The sequence below is a fragment of the Polypterus senegalus genome, chromosome 13, assembly GCF_016835505.1.
Source record: "Polypterus senegalus isolate Bchr_013 chromosome 13, ASM1683550v1, whole genome shotgun sequence".
Taxonomy (NCBI): Eukaryota; Metazoa; Chordata; class Cladistia; order Polypteriformes; family Polypteridae; genus Polypterus; species Polypterus senegalus.
This window is the reverse complement of record NC_053166.1, coordinates 70,119,466-70,143,189: the sequence shown is the minus strand read 5'-3', so window position 1 is coordinate 70,143,189 and position 23,724 is coordinate 70,119,466. Positions and strand designations below refer to the sequence as shown.

General features: G+C 37.0%; 1 protein-coding gene across 3 annotated transcripts in view; it reads left to right on the top strand.

Annotated features, from left to right (window-relative positions):
• plxnb3 (plexin B3) overlaps positions 1-23,724 on the top strand; it is a 260,187-nt gene that overhangs the window by 113,468 nt on the left and 122,995 nt on the right. Inside the window, exons 1-2 of one of the 3 annotated variants that reach the window (XM_039776221.1) lie at positions 4,562-4,722; positions 14,229-15,329. In XM_039776221.1, the coding sequence (XP_039632155.1) occupies positions 14,238-15,329 (1,092 nt within the window). In that variant the 5' untranslated portion in view covers positions 4,562-4,722; positions 14,229-14,237. Of the gene's footprint in view, positions 1-4,561; positions 4,723-6,898; positions 6,920-14,228; positions 15,330-23,724 lie in introns of those variants that run through there. The other 2 variants (XM_039776223.1, XM_039776222.1) reach the window with 2 other exon arrangements.

Here is a 23,724-nt window from a genome sequence, read left to right as displayed (position 1 = left end):
AAGCATAAGGTAAATGGATTGTAGCCTATTGTATCACCAGGTCTCGGTATCCTAAATCCTCCAAGGGGAAAGGGGGATTGCTTGGTTTGTTTAATTCATGATTAACGTGTAGACAAGCCTCTGAGGACCTGTTTTGTTTGTAGGCTTAACCCACCATTATCCTCTTTGTAATGCATAAACTACATTGCATATAAAAAACAAATGCACAGACCTACTTACCAGAACTGTATGGAAGACTTATCCTTAAACCATTGCTTATTCATTTTGGCTGTTCTGCACTTCTGATTGGTTAGTTTTCCCTAAACTAGAGAGAGCTGCAATGCTTGTTTCTTTTTTAAGAAACTTAGTCTGTAATTTATTTCACTGCAGAAGGCAGGAGGAATGTGGTTTGTTTCCTCCTAAATTAGATCTGCATTTTTGCTTCACATTCCAGTGTTAATGACTACTACAGGAAGATTCCTCAAAAGAGACACCAAATGAATGCACTTAGTTATGGGTTTTGTTTGTATTAAGTGTAGCAATAATAGGGTAGGCAAAGGTTTGCCTAAAAGTGTGAAGTTTCCCCAAAATCTATAGAGATCAATGGATTTTTTTTTTTTTAGTTAGCATGGTGGTTGATACTATACCATCTTAGCTGTGACATGAATATCCATCCCAGGACTGTCCATGCGCAGTTTCCCAGTGGAAATGTTACGTAAACTGGTGTATATACATTTATCTGAATGACTAAGTTTGGGTATCTGAAACAATATATACTCAGCAAAAAAAGAAACGTCTCTTTTTCAGGACTGTGTATTTCAACAATAATGTTTTAAAAATCCAAATAACTTTACAGATCTTCATTGTAAAAGGTTTAAACAATGTTTTCCATGCATGTTCAATTAACCATAATCAATTAATTAACATGCACCTGTGGAATGGTCGTTAAGACCTTAACAGCTTACAGAAAGTAGGCATTTAAGGTCACAGTTCTAAAAACGCAGGACACTAAAGAGACTTGTCTACCGACTGTGAAGAACACCCAAAGAAAGATGCCCAGGGTCCCTGCTCATCTGCGTGAACATGCATTAGGCATGCTGCAGGGAGGCATGAGGACTGCTGATGTGGCTAGGGCAATAAATTGCCATGTCCGCACTGTGAGACACCTAAGACAGTGCTACAGGGAGACAGGAAGGACAGCTGATCATCCTCGCAGTGGAAGACCACGTGTAACAACACCTGCACAGGATCGGTACATCCGAATATCACACCTGCGTGACAGGTACAGGATGGCCACAACAACTGCCCGAATCACACCAGGAACACACAATCCCTCCATCAGGGCTCCGACTGTCCGCAATAGGCTGAGAGAGGCTGGACTGAGGGCTTGTAGGCCTGTTGTAAGGCAGGTCCTTACCAGACATCACCAGCATCAACGCCGCCTATGGGCACAAACCCACCTTCGCTGGACCAGACAGGAGTGGCAAAAAGTGCTCTTCACTGATGAGTCACGGTTTTGTCTCACCAGGGGTGATGGACGGATTCATGTTTATCGTCGAAGGAATTGAGCACGTCTGGGACCTGTTGGATCACAGGGTGAGGGCTAGGGCCATTCCCCCCAGAAATGTCCAGGAACTTGCAGGTGCCTTGGTAGAAGAGTGGGGTAACATCTCACAGCAAGAACTGACAAATCTGGTCCAGTACATGAGGAGGAGATGCACTGCAGTACTTCAAGCAGCTGGTGGCCACACCAGATACTGACTGGTACTTTTGATTTTGAGCCTCCCTTCATTCAGGGACACATTGTGAAACATTTTTAGTTTATGTCTTATGGTGTTGACTCTTTTAGTGTTCATACAAATATTTACACATTAAGTTTACTGAAAGTAAAAACAGTTGAAAGTCAGAGGATGTTTCTTTTTTTGCTGAGTATATATGCACCTGATACATTTCATGCAGGGCTGATTCCTGCCTTCTGCCTGGTGCTGACAGAATTTTGAAGGAACAAAGGAATGTTTTATATTTTTTCTCTGAACATAAAGAATATGCTTTCCATAATAAAGAAGCAATTGTGTAGTTGCAGAGAACACATCACAAATCATCACAAATGGGTTTCTTGACTGGATGCGATGAAATTAAATGATAAAAATGAAAGAATTAAAGAAGAGACAAATGGGTTTGGACCAAGGGGACAGGAGCAGAAATTGTAGTAAAGGTATACAAAGGACTGGCTAAAATGTTCAAGTAGACTAGGCATCTCCAGATGTTGGCTACTGTTAGGCATACAGATGCCATACAGCTACGTTGATTAGCAACTGTAAAGTGATGGATACATGTGATGCTTGTTCATTGTGAGGCACATTTAAGTCCAGCGTTAATTCTTGTATTTTGTCCAGCACTACCAAAATTGTCTGAGTTCCTATTCTGTAATGAAAAAGATCTGCATACTTCATCTACATTGGTACCAGAACATCTTAAACTTTAAATGGTTTTGTACCATGGTATTTTTATACTTTGCAATGATTGTGAATTGGCTGATAATGCAGTGTGATTATATGTGATTACTGCTTTTGCTCCATTTACTACTCTCCGCCATATTGCTTACAAATACAAGCCAATCAATATATCAGACTTGACGTGCAATAAGAAGTTGGTTTTACAAATTGAATTTCAAAATCTGCTTTTCTGTTACTGTATAGTAAAAAAAATTATTATTCTAATCGAGTGCTCCAACCTTTTCCAAGACTTTGCCAAAATGTAGGCATGAATATCTGGGGCAATCTCTGAAATGCAGTATCATAGGGTGTATGGGGTTCAATATCCATATATCACATAATTCAACTTTTGTCTATTTATAGGGTTGCAGTGCAGTTTCATCACAGGTCCCACTCATGACTGCAGTTTCTTACACTAAACTAAATTAGAGATGTTGGTCAACCCAACATACAATATATCTCTATATATTTGGGATGTGCCAGGGAAACCAGAGTACCTGGAGAAAGCTTGCATGGACACAAGGAGAAAATGTAACTCTTACACATGGGGCTAAATATCGACCTTATTTCTCTTGGGAAATAGAAGGCACATTATGGTCTTTTCAGAATGTATTGGTAACATGTTGTGTGTGTGTGTGTGTTTTTTTTTTAATACGCTTGGTTTTTAAATTTTTATGTTGTACACAAATATGTGGTGACCATATCCCTCATGGCAACTGGGGGTATTCTGCCCTTTTTGGAGAATACCATTAAAGTAATTGTGCAAGTTCTGAAAAACGTGTGATTGCAACAGAACCTCTTTCTTCTAACTCTGTTTTATCTTCTGAGGATGTTGGTGATCACTCCAGCCTGTATTGTTTGATCCATGGCTGCTCTGAACAATCTGGTAAGAGTAAATCCTGACTGACTGCTGGCAAAGGTTTCATAGCCACAAGGTTCTCCTCCTTTCTAGTTCTCTCTTTATTATTTGACCAAAACACAGCACCTGTCTTTTTTCACCCATTTCATAATTTCTTTATTTTTACCCAATTCCCCATAACTTTGAAATTTGTGGTATTATTAATATACATATATATATATATATATATATATATATATATATATATATATATATATATAGCCTTTTAAGAACAATCTGAATTGTTTCTATAAAGACAGGTAAACTGTTAATGGTACTCATGACAGTCATCTGGTGATTCTGACAACAGTGATTAATTCAGTAAGTACAGTACCTTTATAACTTGGTTGATTTTGTGGTGTGGAGTGTTATTGGTGTGGCAGCCATTTCTTATGAAACACTTTGTTTATATTGATGATTATTTATAAAAAAAAGTATTTATCAATAGCCTATAAAATAATATACTTATAATATACAGTATATCAATTATATTAATCTAAAATAGCTTTTTCTTGATATATTTTTCTTTTTGCTTGGAGGCATACTTTAATATTCAGAATTAAATAACTGGTTACTCTAATTGAAATCTCACCTGCTTCTTGATTTATATTTCCCGTTTAGCCTGGGGGAGGGATACGCGTATCTTACACTCTCCAGACCGGCAGCTGCACGCCGCTTAGCCTCGCATTCGTTTCCAGCTGCTAGGCGGCAAGCAGGCGTTCCCGAAAAGAGGTAAGACTAAAAGGAAAGACTTAGAACAGAATTTCGTCCAATCACGGTAGAATAGATTTAATTTATTCAGGGGGTGGGGTTGCTTTCTAGCCTGCTGCTTGACAATACAATGATCAAAGCAGTGCTTTTTGTGGGTGTGGTTGCTTATAGCGATGAAGGGAATGGATCTCCACACGAGTCGAATCGTTTCAAGCATAGTTATGTTTATTCGCGTCAATTAGGAATTACGATTGTTTTCTTGTAGTCATACTTTTGATTCATCGAAGTATTTAACATAACTACGTTTTTGCATGTGTTACGATGACCTTTTGCTTATCAGTTTTCCTTGGATTGACATAGCGGCTGCCAATCGTGCTGTGGAGTCAAGGGTAGTTGCGTCCCTTATCGTCTTATTCGTTAAAGCCGAAATTCCACGCCCCTTTACAGCCTCAGTACCCGTCCCATTCCTTCCTCTTGAAATGATTTCGTGCTTGTTTTCAAAGGCAGTGCCGCTTTTTTGTGATTGTTACTTGGTGATTGAATGGATGACAAGAATTTTGTTTAGTAACCTTTTGGATCTAAGTCTAGAGTTTACTTTTTTGCTTTATACGAGGAAGATGATATGACTTTCTGTTTCAAGTAAGTGGTCGCTTAATTTAGTTCTTAATGTAGTTAGTTAAAAGATTTTGTTGTGACTGTCAGCTGTGGTCACTAGGTGTGTTTCCATTTTTTTTAGTTGAAAGCATTTTAATCCGTCTTTACTGATAATACATTATGCAATAACCACAATGTTTTATGTGAAAAGTAATGAGAAAATCTAATTTCATTTACACGGATTTACTAATGCACAACTCAGCGGTAAAGCAAAAAAAAAACCTTAAAATCTAATAATTATAAGTAACTGTTTAAACGAAATATTTAATCTGGTTTAAAAGATGATAAATCATTGATTACAATACACTTTCAAAATTGCCGAGATCCCAACACACTCCCGTTTACCGTGTACCGAACAGCTTGTCTTGTTACGCTGAGTCGGTCATTAACATAGAGCTTGCTTATGAATTGCACTTCTGCATTTTGCATTGACACAAACTGCACACGACCGATAGTCTTGTCTTATTAATGCCCTCTTATGTAGGTATATTTGTGATCAGGACGAAGCTTAGTCTCAGAGTTAAATAAAAGAAGATATCGCGGGCTGGGCACTCGAAATCCGGCTTCTTTCTTGTTTTAGCTTTCAGGCTAACCACAGCGCCTTGAGACAGCAATGGAAAGTTTATTTTTTTGTATTCATTATCATAACGTGTCTGTTTTTAAGACTGTAGGTTTCTATGTAATTAGTTATTCTGAAAATCGATTTTTAAAACGTAATATTTCTTGTGTTTTTCGGTTGTCCTATGCGACTCGCCAGGCAGACACCAGTCTTTTGTTGCTGAACCCCTCGGGAGGTGCGGCTTTATTATCGGCGTCCACGTTTAGCTATTCCACATCTCTTGCCCATTTCATGTTGTTACAGGTATGATCAGCTAAATTGCGTTGTTCATGTTGTGACTCTGTAAGGAGGGTTGCATCCAACACTTTAAATATGAGTTTCTTTAGACGTTTGTTTGTTCCACCTGGGCTGTCTGTCAGCGCAACAAAGGCGTTGTTATTGACATAACCTGTACGCACCCACAAGTGACCAGTTTCCCTATAACTTGTCTTATTTTAATTGCATCTGCTGCAGACTTCTACTCCAGAATCCGGGGCTAGTCCGATAATATAGTTAAATGTACGCAACATTAAGTGATTTCTAAGTTTGCTACAATATATGCTGAAAACTGTATTGATCTTTTAAGGAATATTTTTGCAGTGTTTATTCTACTTAACTGAGAGAACCCAACGATCTTTGCGTAGTCCTAGACATTTTACGTATCGATACTGTCTAAATCATAAAATTGCACAGGTTAACTTTGATTTTCCACATCGTTAATAGTGATGCAAATAATGTGCTTCATTAATCCCAATTTTGATTTTGAAATTACTTGACAGTGTTTCTTTTGTTTATCATTTAAATACACCATATTTTGTGCACATTCATTGTTTAATTTTTTGGATGGATTAGGAGTTAGACTTTGAAGTTGCTTTGATTTTATTCAGTGTACCTTAGTTTTGTTTGCCTGTTGCTTTATTTATAAGTCCTTTTCAATAATCTGTTTCAAGTCATTGCTTAAACTATGTTTAGGATTACTTAGATTTGTTTACTATGTTTGTAACATTCTCAGACATGCTTACTTCAGTTCATGGTTCATGGAACAATTTGGAATCACCACTGTATATGCACATCTTTGAGCATATCGGAGGAAAAACCTTACAGACATGGGAGATTGTACGGATTCCAATGGACAGTGATTGGGCATGGGGTTGAAATCCAGAATGTTTGATTCTTGAAATGACAATTCTACTAAAAACCTCTCATATCATAATTGTTTATTAAACAGTGACTGTACAAAATGCATTTTATTAATTTTTGACATGAACCGAAAACATGTGTCTAATCCAAAAAAAATAAAACAATAAAATGACAAAACTTGTAACATCTTTATGACTGAGTCAGATTACGTCAACATTTCAAGTTTTGGATAGACTAAAAACTGAACAGATAATATTGCAGTAATTGATTTCATTTTTTGCAGAAGGAAAAAGGCAGCTTGTTTAATATGAAATGAAGCTTCACAAATACCAGGATATCCACAATCCATGGTTTGGAAAACACTGAATATAATGAGTGTTCCAAGTATAACAAATGTTCATATTGCATCAAAAGGATGGTTAATCTCACCACTTAATTTCTAATGTAGGTGCTTTCATTTCATTTGGCCATTTCACCATTTTTTTACAGATTTTCTTATGCAGAGTATTTAGTTTAAAGAAAGAACTGGTTAAACCCTTTATTATAGCATAAACATGTACAAATATATTTAAGGTCATGAAATAGTTTCTTAAAATATAGAAGTCCAACACACTGTGCTGGATCGGAATTATAGCGCAAAAAGAAATAGCTGTTAAGAGCAAAAAGCACTATATTAATAAATATTTAGATCTCATGAAGTGCCACAAATGCAATGAATACATACTGTATATCAATTACAAAGGTGGGGCGATGTAAGGAGTTGTTCTTCACATCTTTATCTCTGTACAATGGCCAGTCTGTAAAACTAAACTAAATGTAACACAGAGGAAATCTAGCAGAGATGTTGACTTGCCCCTTGTAAGGCTCAAAACTCAGAGTAACACTAATTAACACTATCTGATTTTTAATTCTCTTTTATCTAATAAAGAGTAGCTGTTAGACAGAGTGGTATCTCTTCATCAACTGTCACAAGGCTAGAAAATACCCTGAGTGAAACTGCTGCCAATACCTGTTTAGAGCTGCACAATTTACACTTGCCATTGTACAAGACATCATTACTTAGTGGGACATGTATGTGTTTATGTGGAGGAAACCAACCTGATTACATTGCAACTGTTTATTATGTATTATTTTGACAGTATTCTTGATAGAACTGTGGAGGATACTATCAGGATTCAAGCAAATTGCCCCAGGTTATGGCTTCTCTGTGCCAAGCCACAAGTGCAACGTTGTGTTTTAAGTACCTCTAATAGAGCATATTATCAAAAGTACAGACCAAAGTGTCAAGATACAGTAACATAGGGTTTTTGAGATTCAGGTGTTAAAAGAATTTGTTAGTATTTTGTAAAAGTGACACGATGCTTACAAAATTAAATATTAAAATCTGTCAGCTGCTGCTAATAAATGCAAGAATAATTAACTACATATCAAACAAGAAAAAATCAGTGTATTCTAAAAAAAACATACTTTTGTTTAATTTGCTTTTTTATTAAGTTGCTTATTGTAGGAGATGGTTAGAATTTGTTGAGGATATTCTTGATTTATGTAGCATACAGCTTTTGTAAACATTTACATTTGTTACATTTCTTTCTATAAAATTTAAATATGGATGCTTAATTTGATATTGCTTAGGTTCTGATTACAAACTTAACATAACTTGTACATGTCAACAGAATTTATCTTGATTTTTGTTTTGTTGAGTATTGTTTCACTGAAGACCGTTAATTGCCCTTTTTATCAAAAACATCACATACTTAATTTGTAAAATGGCTGCCAGGCTAAAGACTGCTGGCACAACTCTGATTTCCTATTTTTAAAAAATACAAGTGGTGTACATTTTATTCAACCTGTTGCATATTCAGGTTGCCCACAGATATAGTAAACAGATGAGTAGAATTTATTAGTCATTGAATATTCTGCAACAAGTTGCATCCTGCCACAGTTCTGCTCTATAAACATAGAAAGTCTGTCCATGAAATTTTTGGTCACAGCTTGTAAACTAATAGCAGTTTTATGTCACATAACTTCTCATTTCCTTCACACAAAGTTTTTCATCATGCTACAGTGTGATTCTGTTTATATATGAAACTGGAAAACTACAGATGTAGTGAAAGCTAATTGAGTTGTTAAAGCTATTAATGCAGCATAGAGGGAAATGTGTAATGAGTGAATTAAGCCTGACATTTTGATAAACGGGCGGCACTGTGGAGCAGTGGATAGCACTGCTGCCTCTCAGTTAGGAGACCCGGGTTCGCTTCCTGGGTCCTCTCTGCATGGGGTTTGCATTTTCTCCCCGTGTCTGTGTGCGTTTCCTCTGGGTACTCCAGTTTCCTCCCACAGTCCAAAGACATGCAGGTTAGGTGCACTGGTGATTCTATAATAATTTAGCCATTTTCAGCTGGAAGGTGAAGCTAAAAAGTTTTTACCCATTTATTAGCCTTAAACAAATGTCAGACCAAAAATATGAATTTAATCAATTTCCGGACACATAGACTTAAAGGTAGTTTAGTTCTTAGAGAAAGCAGAACCTTGTCTTTTTGAAGAGATACAGTTCCAGGCACCAGTTTGCAGCAGAAAATCATTCGTAAATAATTGTGCCTATTCCACTGACCTATCGTGCGCTCAAATGTTTATTTTTTTTCCTATACACAAATTAATATATAGAGTGTGTATCTACAACATACCTGTGTATAGTAAATTTTTGTGTGCGACCCAGGGTCTGTTTACTAAGCTACAGCAGAGGCAGGGAATGGAGCATAGTTTCGTAACAGTCAAAGTTAGCCAGGTGAGATCTACACATAAAAAAGTATACATTTTCAATGAGACCAAATGACGGTTAAAGAGGCACATGGATTACAGTTTGTTACATTGGTGTGGATTAGACTGAGCAAGAGTATAGGATGTGCATGTCTCACTCTTTATTGCACCACCACACACCTGAGTAACTGAGATGGAACAACAGTATTGGAGACTATTATTGAACCATATAAGGAAAAAGGTGCACCATATCCTTTCTTTTCCTTTTTTTTTTAATATTCTGCAACCAGTTTGGAAAATGTTGCATTTGCCTGAGTTGTTTGGTTGGTTGGTTGGTTGGTTTCCTTTCATTAATGTACAGTATGCACATGTATGCTAATATGAGGGGAATTATTAAATTACCAGTAACAGCGCACTGCATGATAACATGTAGTGAATACACTTGACTTGAGCATTCATTGTTTTCATACTCTTTCTTTCTCTGTACGTATAGCATTCCTTTGCTCAAAGGTTGATGCTGTTGCTGCTTCCTTAGCAGCTCTTCTTTTCTCCACTCTAACAGCGCACTACTTTTCTTCTTTCGTCGGCATCTTTTCACGTTAAAACTGATTGTCAGTGTTTGTGTTGCAATTGATTAGTTTGTTTTATTTAATTTTTCACTTAAGCTGGCACTTAAGCCTTCAATCTGCCTCAAGAATGATGTAAGATATGACGAGGTAGGGGAAGTGACGGCGAAGGTTGTAGAGATGAGAGCTAGAATAAAATAAAATAAAAATAAAAAGAGGAATAACCTTGGAAGTCAATCATCACCCTGAAAGTGGATAGTAGACGTCACATACTTTATGTATACCAAATTTCAGGTTAATAGGTCAAATGGTTTGCAAGCTAAAGGTGATTTAAAATCCTGGACAGACAAATGAACAGCCACGGTAGCGTATTATATATAAAGATTATGCCAGTCTTAAGAATAAACTGAGTTGGCTGTCCCTAAACTCAGTAGAGACAGTGGAAGGAAAAATAATAATAGTAAAATTATGGACCTTCTTCAGGCACCATGCCTGTGGATTGCTGTGGCTTGTCTTTTAAATGGAAACATTGGAATTGGAACAATATTTTTATAGGGACACTGTACAATATTGTCTGTGTGATATTCTTGATCCTGCATGTATTTAATAGTTTGCTTTTCTTCCCCCTGTTCTGCACTATGGCTTTGCTTTTTGTCTATCTGTCAGTCTTGTATTTGAGGTTATTTTTGGTAGACTGCATTTTTGTCATTTTTTAAATGCAGTGTTTGGTAGTTTAGAGTTATCAAAGAATTTTAGGAGTAGAAGATGCTATGAAAAAAATCTTCCATTAAGAGTTAATTAGAAAAACATACATTTCCTGGAGTTCACACAAAGCTAGGTGTTATTTAAATAACATTGTAACTAAAAGTACAAGAGCGAAGAACATGTTCACTGGCCATTGTTATTTTGAACATGTTTAGTTGATAGAAAATGTTAGTGCAAGTATTTTCCTCCCATAATCATCAAAGATGTGCTGGTTGGATTAATTGAACTTTCAGACTGTGTAGTGTGAATGTTTGGTTATTTTCCTGCCTTGTGCCCAGGACCGCTGGGATAGGCCTTGGTCCCATGTGACCCTGGATTGGATTTGGTAGGTTTAATGTTTTCTGACAAAAGTTCTATTTACTATGTAAATATTTGCTATGCTTTTTCTTTGGAATTTAGAGTTACAGTGGGTGGTAATCAAGCATACATGCAAATGGAAGTAAAGGAGACAAAAACCTTTCACCATTTATTTGGGAAAATGAAATTATTATTCAAAGTTATTAACTGTTAGACATCCATCCATCTGTCTACCTTCTAGGGTGAAGGCTGGGTTTTTAACCCAATGCATACTCATACACACATCGCCACTCATTTTTACCAGACCATTTTGGAGCAGTCAGGTTAATCTGATATGCACATTTTTGCATGTGGAAAGAAGACCACTGTGAAAGAAAACCCACATAGAGTGCCTTTGAAAAGTGTTCACCCCCGATGGAAGTTTTCACATTTTATTCTTACACAACATTAAATCACAGTTAAATTAATTTGGCTTTTCTGACACTAATAAACAGAAAATGACTCTTTAATGTTAACATGAAAACAGATTTTGGCAAATTGGCCTAAATAATTACAAATATAAAGTATTCGATATCACTTACCTAAATCATCACTGTTGCAGCCAGTAGGTTTTAGAAGTCACCTAATTAGTTCAATGGAGATATCCAACTTAGTGTGAGTTGGTATTGTGTTCATACCTGCAGAATGAAGACAAAAGAGTACTTCAAGCATCTCTGTAAAAGGGATGATTAAAAAGCATCTAGATAGGACTTTTCTAACCAAACATTTTGGCAAATGAGATTTGTGGCTTTTTGTAACTTTTTCTGTAATTTTCTCAAAGCACTTAGAAGTCATGGTTAATTCTTGTTTGCATTTTTCTGCTGTTTACTCTTTGTTATAAAGCCCCTATTAATATTGCAGTTTTAGACAACTTTAATTATAAATTTCACTGTCCATGTTGTTTTGCCTTTGCCTATGACAGCATAGGTTTTTGGATTTAGTTCCTCCTTTAATTAGTTCTTACAAATTAAATAACATACAAGTCAGTCATTTTCCAACCCACTATATCCTAACACAGGGTAACGGGGCGCAATGCAGGAACAAACCCTGGGCAGGGCGCCAGTCCACCACAGATAACATACAAGTATTGTGTTAATTATATGGTTTTCTGACTCTGCATGTCTTGTGCATTCTAGTCGAGTCATTTAATAGAGTATCCTTACAGCAATTATAGGTGATTTAATTTTCTGGTAAACACCTCTTAGTCGTATAAGAGACTACAGTCTCCTTTAACAGAGAGGTTCGCTTATTGGCAACTTAGGGCAATAGATTTAACCTTTGTATTGAAATGTATATGAACATGCACAATGTATGTGAACATTAAGCTCTAGCTCTCTTAAAACATTAAGTGAGGTGGAGTCATGTTTCATTCTACTTTCCAAATTAATAGTGGTAATAGCCTAATGGCTTCTGATAACCAATTGAGCAGGCATAAGGAATTGTGAAAAGACGCAGAGAGTGGATATGTATGATGTACAATTTTGTACTTATGGAGTAAAATGTTTTTGTCTTTTCCCTGTATTTCAGATTAAAGAAAAGATACTAATGTTCTGTCTGCTTACTCTACAAAGCAGAAAGGCTTGTTTAGATGTGATCTGAGCAGTCAGGAAAGAGAATAGGTTTTTTACTCATGAACTTTGCTGTCTTGCTGTACTTAGACTTGATTCATAGATTAATATTAGGTACCTAACACTAATTTTGATATCTATTTCTCAAATAGAATATCTGTTTTGTGTTCTGCCCATTAATATTTGTCTTTTGTTTTTTGAAGCTATACTGCCAGATTGTTTGTGTTCATATAGACAGACATATTCAAGGACAACATTGTACCTTACAAAAGCCCTGGGGAAAAAAAAGTTAATAGTGGAAAAACTGAACAAAAGAATTTGTCTTGTTCGTAAGCAGATGCATTGATATTGCCAAAATAAATTGGAGGTGGGGGTGTTTAAATGCATTTGTTTTCAAGGAATGTGATCAATAATTTTCCAGTCAATGTATTACCTGAATCAAGCTGTGAAACTAAATCAAACTACCTCATATCTGATTTTCATCTATTGTGGACCTAGAATTTTTGAAAAAACTATTTTGAGAATTGTATTTGAAGAAAAACATGTTTCAGAATAATTATTTATTTCATTAAATAAACATATAGTGGGGGTAACTTTAGTGCCCTAGGATCAAATCATGTTCCCAGTCATTTGTATGAAGCTGTGGGGGGGATGGGCGATCAGCCTATCAGTGTTCAGACCATACACCGTACACTGCATCAAATTGGCCTGCATGGCTGTTGTCTCAGAAGGAAGCCTCTTCTAAAGATGATACACAAGAAAGCCTGCAAACAGTTTGCTGAAGACAAGCAGACTGAGGATATTGATTACTGGAACCATGTCCTGTGGTCTGATGAGACCAAGATTAACTTATTTGGTTCAGATGGTGTCAAGCGTGTGTGGTGGCAACCAGGTGAGGATTACAAAGAGAAGTGTGTCTTGCCTACAGTCAAGCATGGTGGTGGGAGTGTCATGGTTTGGGGCTGCATGATTGCTGCCGGCACTAGGGCGCTACAGTTCATTGAGGAACCATGAATGCCAACATGTACTGTGACATACTGAAGCAAAGCATGATCTCCTCCCTTCGGAAACTGAGCCGCAGGGCAGTATTCCAACATGATAACGACCCCAAACACATCTCCAAGATGACCGCTGAGGATAAAGGTGCTGGACTTGACCAAGCATGACTCCAGACCTAAACCCTATTGAGCATCTGTGGGGCATCCTTGAATGGAAGGTGGAGGAGCGCAACGTCTGTAACATCCAGCAGCTCTGTGATGTCGTCATGGAGGAGTGGAAGTGGATTTCAGTGGAAACCTGTGAAGCTCTAGTGAACTCCATGCCCAAGAGAGTTAAGGCAGTGCTGGAAAATAATGGTGGCCACACAAAATATTGACACTTTGGGCACAGTTTGGACATTTTTCACTTAGGGGTGTACTCACGTTTCTTGCCAGCTGTTTAGACATTAATGGCTGTGTGTTGAGTTATTTTGAGGGGACAGCAAATTTACACTGTTATACAAGCTGTACACCGACTACTTTACATTGTATCAAAGTGTACATACACTGCATCTTTTATATTAAATTATTTTATTGTAATTGTTTACTCTTGTGATTCATAAAATTAATTGTGATGGTATTACTTTAGATTTATTTATGAGACAAAATTGCATAGTTTAGGTTTTTTTATGCAGGACAAAATTTGTGTGAATCTTTTGTGATGGTGGTTGTAGTATTTTGCAGTGTTCCGTATTAAACAGTTTTTTTTTTGTGTTTTTTTCAGGTAACAGTGATGCCAGCTACCTGTTGTCTGCCCTTGGTAATTTTCTGCTGGATGCTTCCCTTGTCATTGATCCAGTTAGCATACCCACTTACTGATGGTGCATTTTCTTGGTCCAGTGACACAATCCTCAATCATCTAGCCCTCGACCCTGAGACGGGGCAGTTGTATGTTGGAGGTGTAAATAATCTTTTTCACCTTTCTCAAGATCTTCAACTGCTTTCTTCGGGAAGAACTGGCCCTCAACTTGATAATCCGGATTGCCTGCCACCTATTAATAAACAAGACTGCCATCAAGCACGCCTAACGGACAATACAAACAAGCTACTACTGCTTGCTGCAACAGAGAGAAGTCTTATTGTGTGTGGCACAATCTCACAGGGCATCTGTGAAAAAAGAAGCCTAGACAATGTTTCCATGGTCTTGTATCAGACAAAGAACCCAGTAGATACGCAATATGTGGCTGTAAATGATCCACGTATATCCACAGTTGGAGTAGTGGTGGGCTCATTCTTGTTTGTAGGTCGTGGATATACAAGCAAAGGACCTGGTGGAATAACACCAATTACAACACGACATTTGGAAGGTGATGCTATTTTTTCTCAAGAGGACCTTGGAAAACTTGTGGTAGGCAGCTACTCTGAATACAACAGTAACTTTGTGGCTGCTCTGCACTATAATTCATATGTTTACTTTGTTTTTTTCCGCCGAGATGTTAAATCTAAGCGGGAGTTTCGTACTTATGTCTCTCGCTTATGTGACAGTGACCACAGTTACTATTCTTATGTAGAAGTTCCTCTTAAGTGCTCTATTGAACAAGATGGGAACTACCTTGTATATAACTTGGCACAAGCCACTTTTCTAGCCAAGGACAGTGGAAGTGGAACTTCACCTATTTTGTATGTGGTGATGGCAGTAGGACAGTCTTCCTCCCACATTCCTACCACATCTACAGCACTTTGTGCCTACCCTCTGTCAGACATTGATAAAGCTGTTGAAAAGGCTCGTTTTTTGTGTTATACTGCAGAAGGAAGGAATGATGCTGGGTTTGAAGAGGCTTACATTGAGTATGATGTTGCTTCTCAATGTGCAAAGCTTAGACAGGTATGTTACCAGAATTACTTAATATCTGTCAAATAGCTAATCTTGTTTCAAATTCTGTGTTAAAGTGTGCTATTAACTTATTATTTGTGATTAATGCTCATTATTGACATGTTTATATCACTCTTACTTTTATCATCTTTTATTAATGAAGTAGTAAACATCAGTAAGAAAAGGACAATTGAATGCCTGATGCTCCTCTGAGACTATTGACATTTTTGTGTGTTTGGATTTTGATTGTATTTTCTTTTTTTCTCAAAATTGGTGATATCATAAAGTTTGTAGTTTTAAAATACTACTCTAGTGTTTTTGGCAGATTTGTATCTGACACTCAGCTACTGAAGAAGATCCTAAATTATTGCCTAAAGTTTTCATCATATTAAAAAATAGGTAGTGTTTTGTACTATATATGTAGTTAACAGATGCATTGTACTCAAGCATCTTTTAGGACTGGATTGCTCTGTTCTTCTTTAACTTCAGGTCCATGTGCTAGTGAGAGGTGGTAAAGATTAGTACAAAGGAATGTTTACATTTTAATCAAACTCCAGTCTAAACTTAAGATATCTTCATTAATATATCTTAAAATTTTATAAATTTTTTTCAGATATTTTGAAATAGTTTTCTTTACATTTTGAGATCTCAAATGCATTTCAAAGTTCAGTATCTTAAAACTGATGTATTTTGAGTTTTCTGAAATGTAATTGAGTATAACCTAAAATGATTTCCAGAAAAACTGTTTTCATTATCTGCGGTGGGCTGGCGCCCTGCCCAGGGTTTGTTACTGCCTTGTGCCCTGTGCTGACTGGGATTGGCTCCAGCAGACCCCCATGACCCTGTGTTAGGATATAGCGGGTTGGAGAATGACTGACTGAATGTTTTCATTATGGCATCCTATTAATTTAGAATATCTTGAGATCTATTTAGGTTATCTATATACCATGTTTCCCCAAAAATAAGATAGTGTCTTATATTAATACTAGCAAAATACCCGCGCTTCGCAGCGGAGTAATGTGTTAAAGAAGTTATGAAAAAAAGGACACATTTTATAAATAACGTAACATGATTGTCAATGTAATTTTTTTGTCACTGTTATGCTGTCATCAAGGATTTGATTATCATTTCTTTCAATCAGGTTCGTATTTGGAGGACGTGTTGTGTTCAAGTTACATTCCGTGTTTGTCAATCGTTGTAAAGATAACAGGTGTCATTCATCGAAGTGTTCACTACCCAAATCAGTACTTGTGAATCTAAGATGTTTAACGGGCATTCCCGGTATTAAGTTGTGGATTTGCTGCGAATATTTAGCGGCAGCGTGTCTATGAACTTGTGATTTGCCTGCGAGTATTTAGCAACAGCTTGTCTATGAACTTGTGGATTTGCCTGCGAGTAATTTAGCGGCAGCGTCTCTATTAACTTGTGGATTTGCCTGCGAGTATTTAGCGGCAGCGTGTCTAACTTGTGGATTTTTCTGCAAGTGTTTGGCGGCAGCGTCACGAAGTTGTTTGCGTCTAGCTGCATCAGAAAATGTACCACGACGTCTGACACGCCTCCTTTTTACTGTTTTCTCACAGCTTCAATTGCTGCTGTCATAATCGGTTTGAGTTTCGTGGTTTGTTTCAATTACGTTAGTATTTGCAGGACTTATGTTGAAGTGACATTCGGCATCTGTCAAGCGTTGTAAGCATACAACCGGCTTCATTGATAACTTCGCATCCAGCTTTTGAGAGTTTAAACATTCATAAACATCAAAGTGTCCACTGCTCAAATCGTCACCTGTGAATCTAAGATGTTTTAGAGGCATTGGCAGTTGTCCAAAGGTGTAAAATATTTGGCCATTTCAGTACACTTGAAAGCGACAACCGAACAATTCAGCGGCAGCCATCAACTCACATGCAGAAGCATAGGTGAAGGGCTTCAGCATTTCACTCTTATAGTGCTCCTGTGTAGTATAATTATCTCCTGTCCCGTCATCAGTCCACACCTTGAACCTGTCCCAGTCATTCAATATATAAGACACAGTGTTCCTCCGGATATCAAGATTGAGCCTGATATGGCCGTGCAATATATAAGACAGAGAATGTAAAAGGCAGGTGGCATCTCCGGGCATGGAAACCACTCGGTAAGTGACAGTTCTTTGATCGATGGTGATCACCTCGGTAGACATGTTAATGGGGGTACGGTTGGAGCAGTAACAGAAATGGGTACCTGAACAATGTAAACTAAGTCTAAAATACCTACACAATAACTGTAAGCGCAACAAACAAATAATAAAACGGCGGAGAAGCCGTGGATTAAATAAAAAGGCTGCAGTTATCAGCAAGGAGACATGAAAACCACGATGAAGCAAGGAAGGGGAAGGAAGAGACCGGAGCGACAGACGGCTTTATATGGGCAGGCAGCCAATTAGGTGGGAGGCGTGGGGATGAGGGACGCAACTCCGCCTCACATGGCAACCAAGCTGCAGGCTATGGACGTATATATGTAAGTAAGTAGGATTCAGTTATGACCGTTGCGTGTAGAATTTCGAAATTAAACCTGCTTAACTTTTGTAAGTAACCTGTAAGGAATGAGCCTGCCAAATTTCAGCCTTCTACCTACACGGGAAGTTGGAGAATTAGTGATGAGTGAGTCAGTGAGGGCTTTGCCTTTTATTAGTATAGATTAGGTCCAAAAAATTCATTAGGGCATATTTTCGGGTAGGTCTTATTTTTATTGAAGTTCAAAAAAGTAAAGTACGTTTATTCCTGTTCAACAATTATATGGTACAAACTACTGGTACGTTGGCGCATGTTCAACAATCAAATCAACATGTACGGTATTCATGCTCTACAAACTACTGTATGAGGGGGCACCCAAAAGAATCCGCAATAGCACCGTGCTGGACAGAGCCCCCGGAGCACACACCTCCCCCGCCACGGCAGGCAAGCACAGAACAACTTACTCCGAGGTAGTGCTCTAAGTTTCAACCCCGTCTCCTGCCGTTCTCGATCCCTGCGGCTGTGAACCCCTGCCTCCCACCGGGGAAAAGCGCCACACCTCACCCCTTCCCAAACGAGAAAAGATTTTTCTTGCCTAAAAAAAAGTGAAATGCAGCACCTCTCTCTTCATAAGAGAATCTCCATTCATCATACTCTTTCAGTTAATATTGAAATGCCCTTTCCCAGAGGTGAGGAGCAAGACTGTACTGACAGCTGCTGTAGCCTAGCAAAAACAGTTGAATGTAGGTGGATAATGTCAATATATCTAATTAAATATTCTATTTTAATAGAGTCAGATGTTAAATATAAACATTTTTCATCTGAGTAAAACAAGGAAAACCTCATACTTAAACTAGCTGTGTTAGTCATCTTTGCACAGAAAATGTCTTAAGATAGTGAGTCTCAGTTAGTGTGCCAAGGGTTAATCGGATGCATCAGAAGTATTATGTAAGCCTATTGAGTACTTGCCAGTATACAATATTTGTTCCCTTTCCCCAGTTCCCTGGAACTCCAAACTCTTGAGCATGCTACATACAATTAATTGCACTTCAGTAAAACATTCCTGCTGTAGATCAATTCTTGCTTTTTGTTGATGTTTATTGCAAAACACAATTTTAGAGGAAACTATTCTTTTAAATTTAAACAGGTAATTATTAGGAGTATTGGTAATTTTTTGTGTAAATATAATTTCACCCTGTAGCAGATCCTGTAGAAATGGTAGGTTCAGTCATATTTGAATGTAATACTTTTTGTGTGTAATCTTGTACTGTTACAAAGCGTTGTATGGTTAAGATCAAATACATTAAACACTGAACTCTGGTTTCCTTTATTATATACAGAATTGACATTTATAGACTGCACATTTATGTAGACCATGTAATGACTGAATATTTTAAGCATTGTATAGTTAAGAACAGGTAAAAAGAAATACCATAGAAAGTGCAGGCTGTGGAAGGATTTTAACTGACCAAGGCAAGACATCGCTCTTGGCTCATGTTGTACCCAGAGCTTGAAGTGGGCTAGTACATTGTACAGGCAGTTCTGTGTTTCTGCTTTGCAAACTGGGGTGCAACTGCACATCACAGTCTAACCTGCATGGAGACCCCTTAGTTTACCATAATATTGTGTGTATTTTCCACCAAGTAACCCCCAAACCTCATCTTCTTTGAAGTGTAAGTTTATAAGTGCACTTGACAATTCAGTCAAGCTTGACTTTGTATTTATTTTACTCTGCATCGTAAGGAGTAAGAAGAAAAGCTGATGGAAAAGGGGATATTGCATGTACCCAAACATATCCCTTACTAACCTATCCCTTTTTTTGAGTTTCACCTTATTTCTTTTCATCAACTTCATGTTTCATTTTTCTTGCAGCTCGACACCTACACCTATTCTGTGCAGGGCAGCTGCCCTTATCCACTCCTTGCCAGCCCCATTTGTCTGATTGATTGCAGCCTTAGCTAGTACAGTAGCACAGTTCTGCTTGTGGTGTTCATTTTCATGAACTGCATGCCCAGTTTCTGCATGATCACAATTGAGGCACAACAGGACACGCTGCCTTTATTACCATCAAATATCGAAAAAATAAATAAATACATGTCCGCTAATTTTCTTTTTACTAGTACGTCACAAAGTTTCAATCAAATCGAACAAAGCATTTTTGAAATTTTGGAGTATTTAGTTTTCCTACTGTACAAGAAGTTTACCCTAAACTATTGACATATCAAAATGTCTTTTCTTACCGAATACCTACAGCCCAGGATGTACCAAACGAACTTAAAAGGAAATATGTATAATAATTCACTAACAAAAGTATTGCAAAGATAAAGGCATATGTGTGTGTGTGTTTAAGGATGTCATTTACCTAGGGCCAATGTTTTGAAAACTGCTTTGTAATATTGTGTTCTACCCATTTAATTTTCCTATAGACATATTCCCAGATTCCCACTATACTTTTGGTTAATTGCTCTGATTTACCTGTCAAACTGTCTTACTGTCATTAAAATTTGGAAATTAATTTTGTGACTATCAAAATGTAAAACTTTATTATGTATAAAGTGTATTATACAAGTGGTTTTGCTTTTTCTCCGCAAGAACACTAGTGATATATATTAAGTACTGGTATGTTTGCATACATTCTGAATTAACATTCCAAATAGTTTTATTTATATATATATATATATATATATATATATATATATATATATATATATATATATATATATATATATATATATATATATATATATAATATACAGTGCATCCAGAAAGTATTCACAGCACATCACTTTTTCCACATTTTGTTATGTGACAGCCTTATTTCAAAATGGATTAAATTAATTTTTTTCCTCAGAATTCTACACACAACACCTCATAATGACAAGGTGAAAAAAAGTTTACTTGAGGTTTTTGCAAATTTATTAAAATTAAAAAAACTGAGAAATCACATGTACATAAGTATTCACAGCCTTTGCCATGAAGCTCAAAATTGAGCTCAGGTGCATCTTGTTTCCCTGATCATCCTTGAGATGTTTCTGCAGTATATACAGTACATACATTTGGCAGGAATGTTTAACTCATGGGCAATTGTTGCATGTTGCATGTTAGAGACTAAACAGTTTGTTAGCACTCATGCGATCTTTACTATCAGCTTTTTAAGACTCGAATTTTAGTACTTTCATAATCTATAACCTATTCTGCATGTGTATCGTGCCGTTTTTGAACCTCTTTACGAGGTTCTACTTTGTCTTCTACTCTTTGTCTTTTATTTCTGAGCCCGCTTGGAGCTGAGTGCTCAGGAACTGTGTCTGACAATAGCATTCACATGAATAAGAAGTGACTGGACCGTCGACGTGCCAGCCACTTCGCGTCTCTGCCACTCGCATATGTGGATTTCACTTTCACCAAAAACAAATCTTTTAATTCTCACGGATATGCCTCTTCATTGGGAAGAAACACTACTTGCAAACACTTGCATACCAACATGAAAACACCATCCTAATACTGAAGTACAGTGAAGGGAGTATATGATTTGGGCTTTGCTGCCTCGGAGCCAGACCTTGACCTTAACCCAATGGAGATGCTATGTAATGACCTCAGTAGAGCCGTTCACATCAGACATCCTAAGAATATGGCTAAGCTGAAACACTTCTGTAAGTAAGAATGGTCCAAAATTTCAGCTGAACATTGTGTAGTTCTGATTTGTAGCCACTGGAAGCACTTGTTTGAGGTTATTGCTGCCAAAAGAGATTTGACCAGTTAATAAATCCAGATTCACTTATTTTTTCCACAGCACACCGTAAATATTTGATGAGTTTGCTCAATAAAGACATGAAAAATAATTGTGTATTTTTCATTTAAGAATATTATGTTTGTCTATACTTGTGACTTAGATGAAAATATATCACATTTTATGACCATTTAATGCCATTGCATATTTAGTTCTAATTAGGTTACAGTTTTATGTTTAGTATAGATGTTTTAGCACAGTTTTGAATCTTGGTCTATGAAAACTAACATCACTGAATGCAACAGATGAAAATTAGATACTGTTTAGGGAAAAAAAAATCACATGTTTTTGCATTTCTACATTTTTAGAAGGCACGACAGAACATAATGTTCAGTAGTATAATAAGCAGAATATACTCTGCCAAAGACGGGGAGATCTCAAACATAACTCATTGCTCCTTCTGCAAACAGACAAGTGAGCAAGAAATGCATCATTACCTCAAGAAAATAGTATGAGAAGAATGTGACAAAAATGTATTATTTCCACATTACTTTGGTGGCCTCAAAAACCCAGAGGGCACATTTTCTTAAATCAAAACCTTTGTTACTTGAAAGTAGATGTATTTGGTATATTTTAAGGCATTTTGTAACATTGGGACCTTGGTACTCATTGTAAAATGCAAGAGTAGTCTGGTTAAAAGCTTTTAAAATATCCTTCACTTCAAAATACAATTTGAGGTGGGAAATTAATATCATGATTGTGAAGAAATACTCCCCTACCTGAAAAATAATTATCCTTCTAATTAGCTCCCGTACTATATGTAGAGAAGTTAAATTGTGACTGTCAAACGTCACCATGAAGACTCTACGAAGCATAATTCTGCGGCCTCACCTGCAATCCTTTTCACCATGTTTTAGTTTAATAGTATTGTCTGTCATGTTTTTGAAAGGTCATGATGAAATTTTACTGTTTTACTGAAAAAAAATAACTAAATGAATATATTTAAAGCTGGTTGTTGAGCAGTGTGAAGAAGGTTGTTTTTGTTTAAGAAGCTTCACTAATAGATCACAAAACACAGTGGTGCTTTGATTTTGCGTTTATACAAGTACAATACATGCTGATTATTGGCATTGTAGATATTGCCAGTACTACTTTTTATCTTCTTCTTGAGCGAACAGTCCCTTTAAAGATGAGAAGTAAAGGTACTGACGATGTTTTATTTCATTATGCGCTGATAATACATAACAAATTTCTCATTCTGGTGAAGAAGAGCTTTGCTTTTTCAACCTGTATAAACAATTTAAAATATTGTACAATGCTCTGCCAAGCATAACTGCTCATAATCATTATTTTTCCTGCCTTTTGATTCGAATGTCTTCCATTCTATTCATACTTTTTTTTTTTGTTTCTTACCAACAACTTTTTTTGCATCATCCTTTAAGGTTCCCAGAGATCCCCCTCCCCCAATAAATTCCTTCTATCTCGTTAACTACATGTCACCTAAGTATCATAGCTTCTTTGTTTTCTCATAAACAACTCTATTACCAAGATCAAAATGTATACTTACTACATCAGCATTCTTCACCTCTCTTGCACACTTTCTACACCTGCAAATTACAATAACACTACATCTTTTATGCATCTGCTTGTGGGAAACAAACATATATTGGATTGAATTTCTCTATCTTTAGCACAAACAGTGCATTGTCATGCATCCACCTCTCCATGTCATCACCTATCGCCATTTCCCCCTCCCCACATTTACCTTGACACGTTTTGCTTACAGATTAGCTCTCCATTTCAGTATCTTCTCCTTCACCTCCACTTCATTTTTGGCAATCAAAACAAGATCATTGGCATGAAAGAGATGTTATGACAATCCTTCTCACACTTCACTGGTAACCACGTCCATCAGCTTTCTTACTTTTAAAGCAGTCTGTTTTGCATTGAAGGGTAAAATTTATCAAAGCTGCGTGAATCTCTTTGGGGGACTTGGCAGATGAATGCAAAGTGTGAAGCAAAGCTGGAGATGAGAAGAGACATTCCATGTTAAGAGAAAGACTTGGTGTGGAGGTGATCGGTATTTTGTAGTGGAGAAACAGACCATGGTGGTTCAGACATATGGAAGAAAGAGCAGAGAATGATTGGGTGAACATAAGGCATAACAGCATGGTTTTGGAAGATATGAGACCAA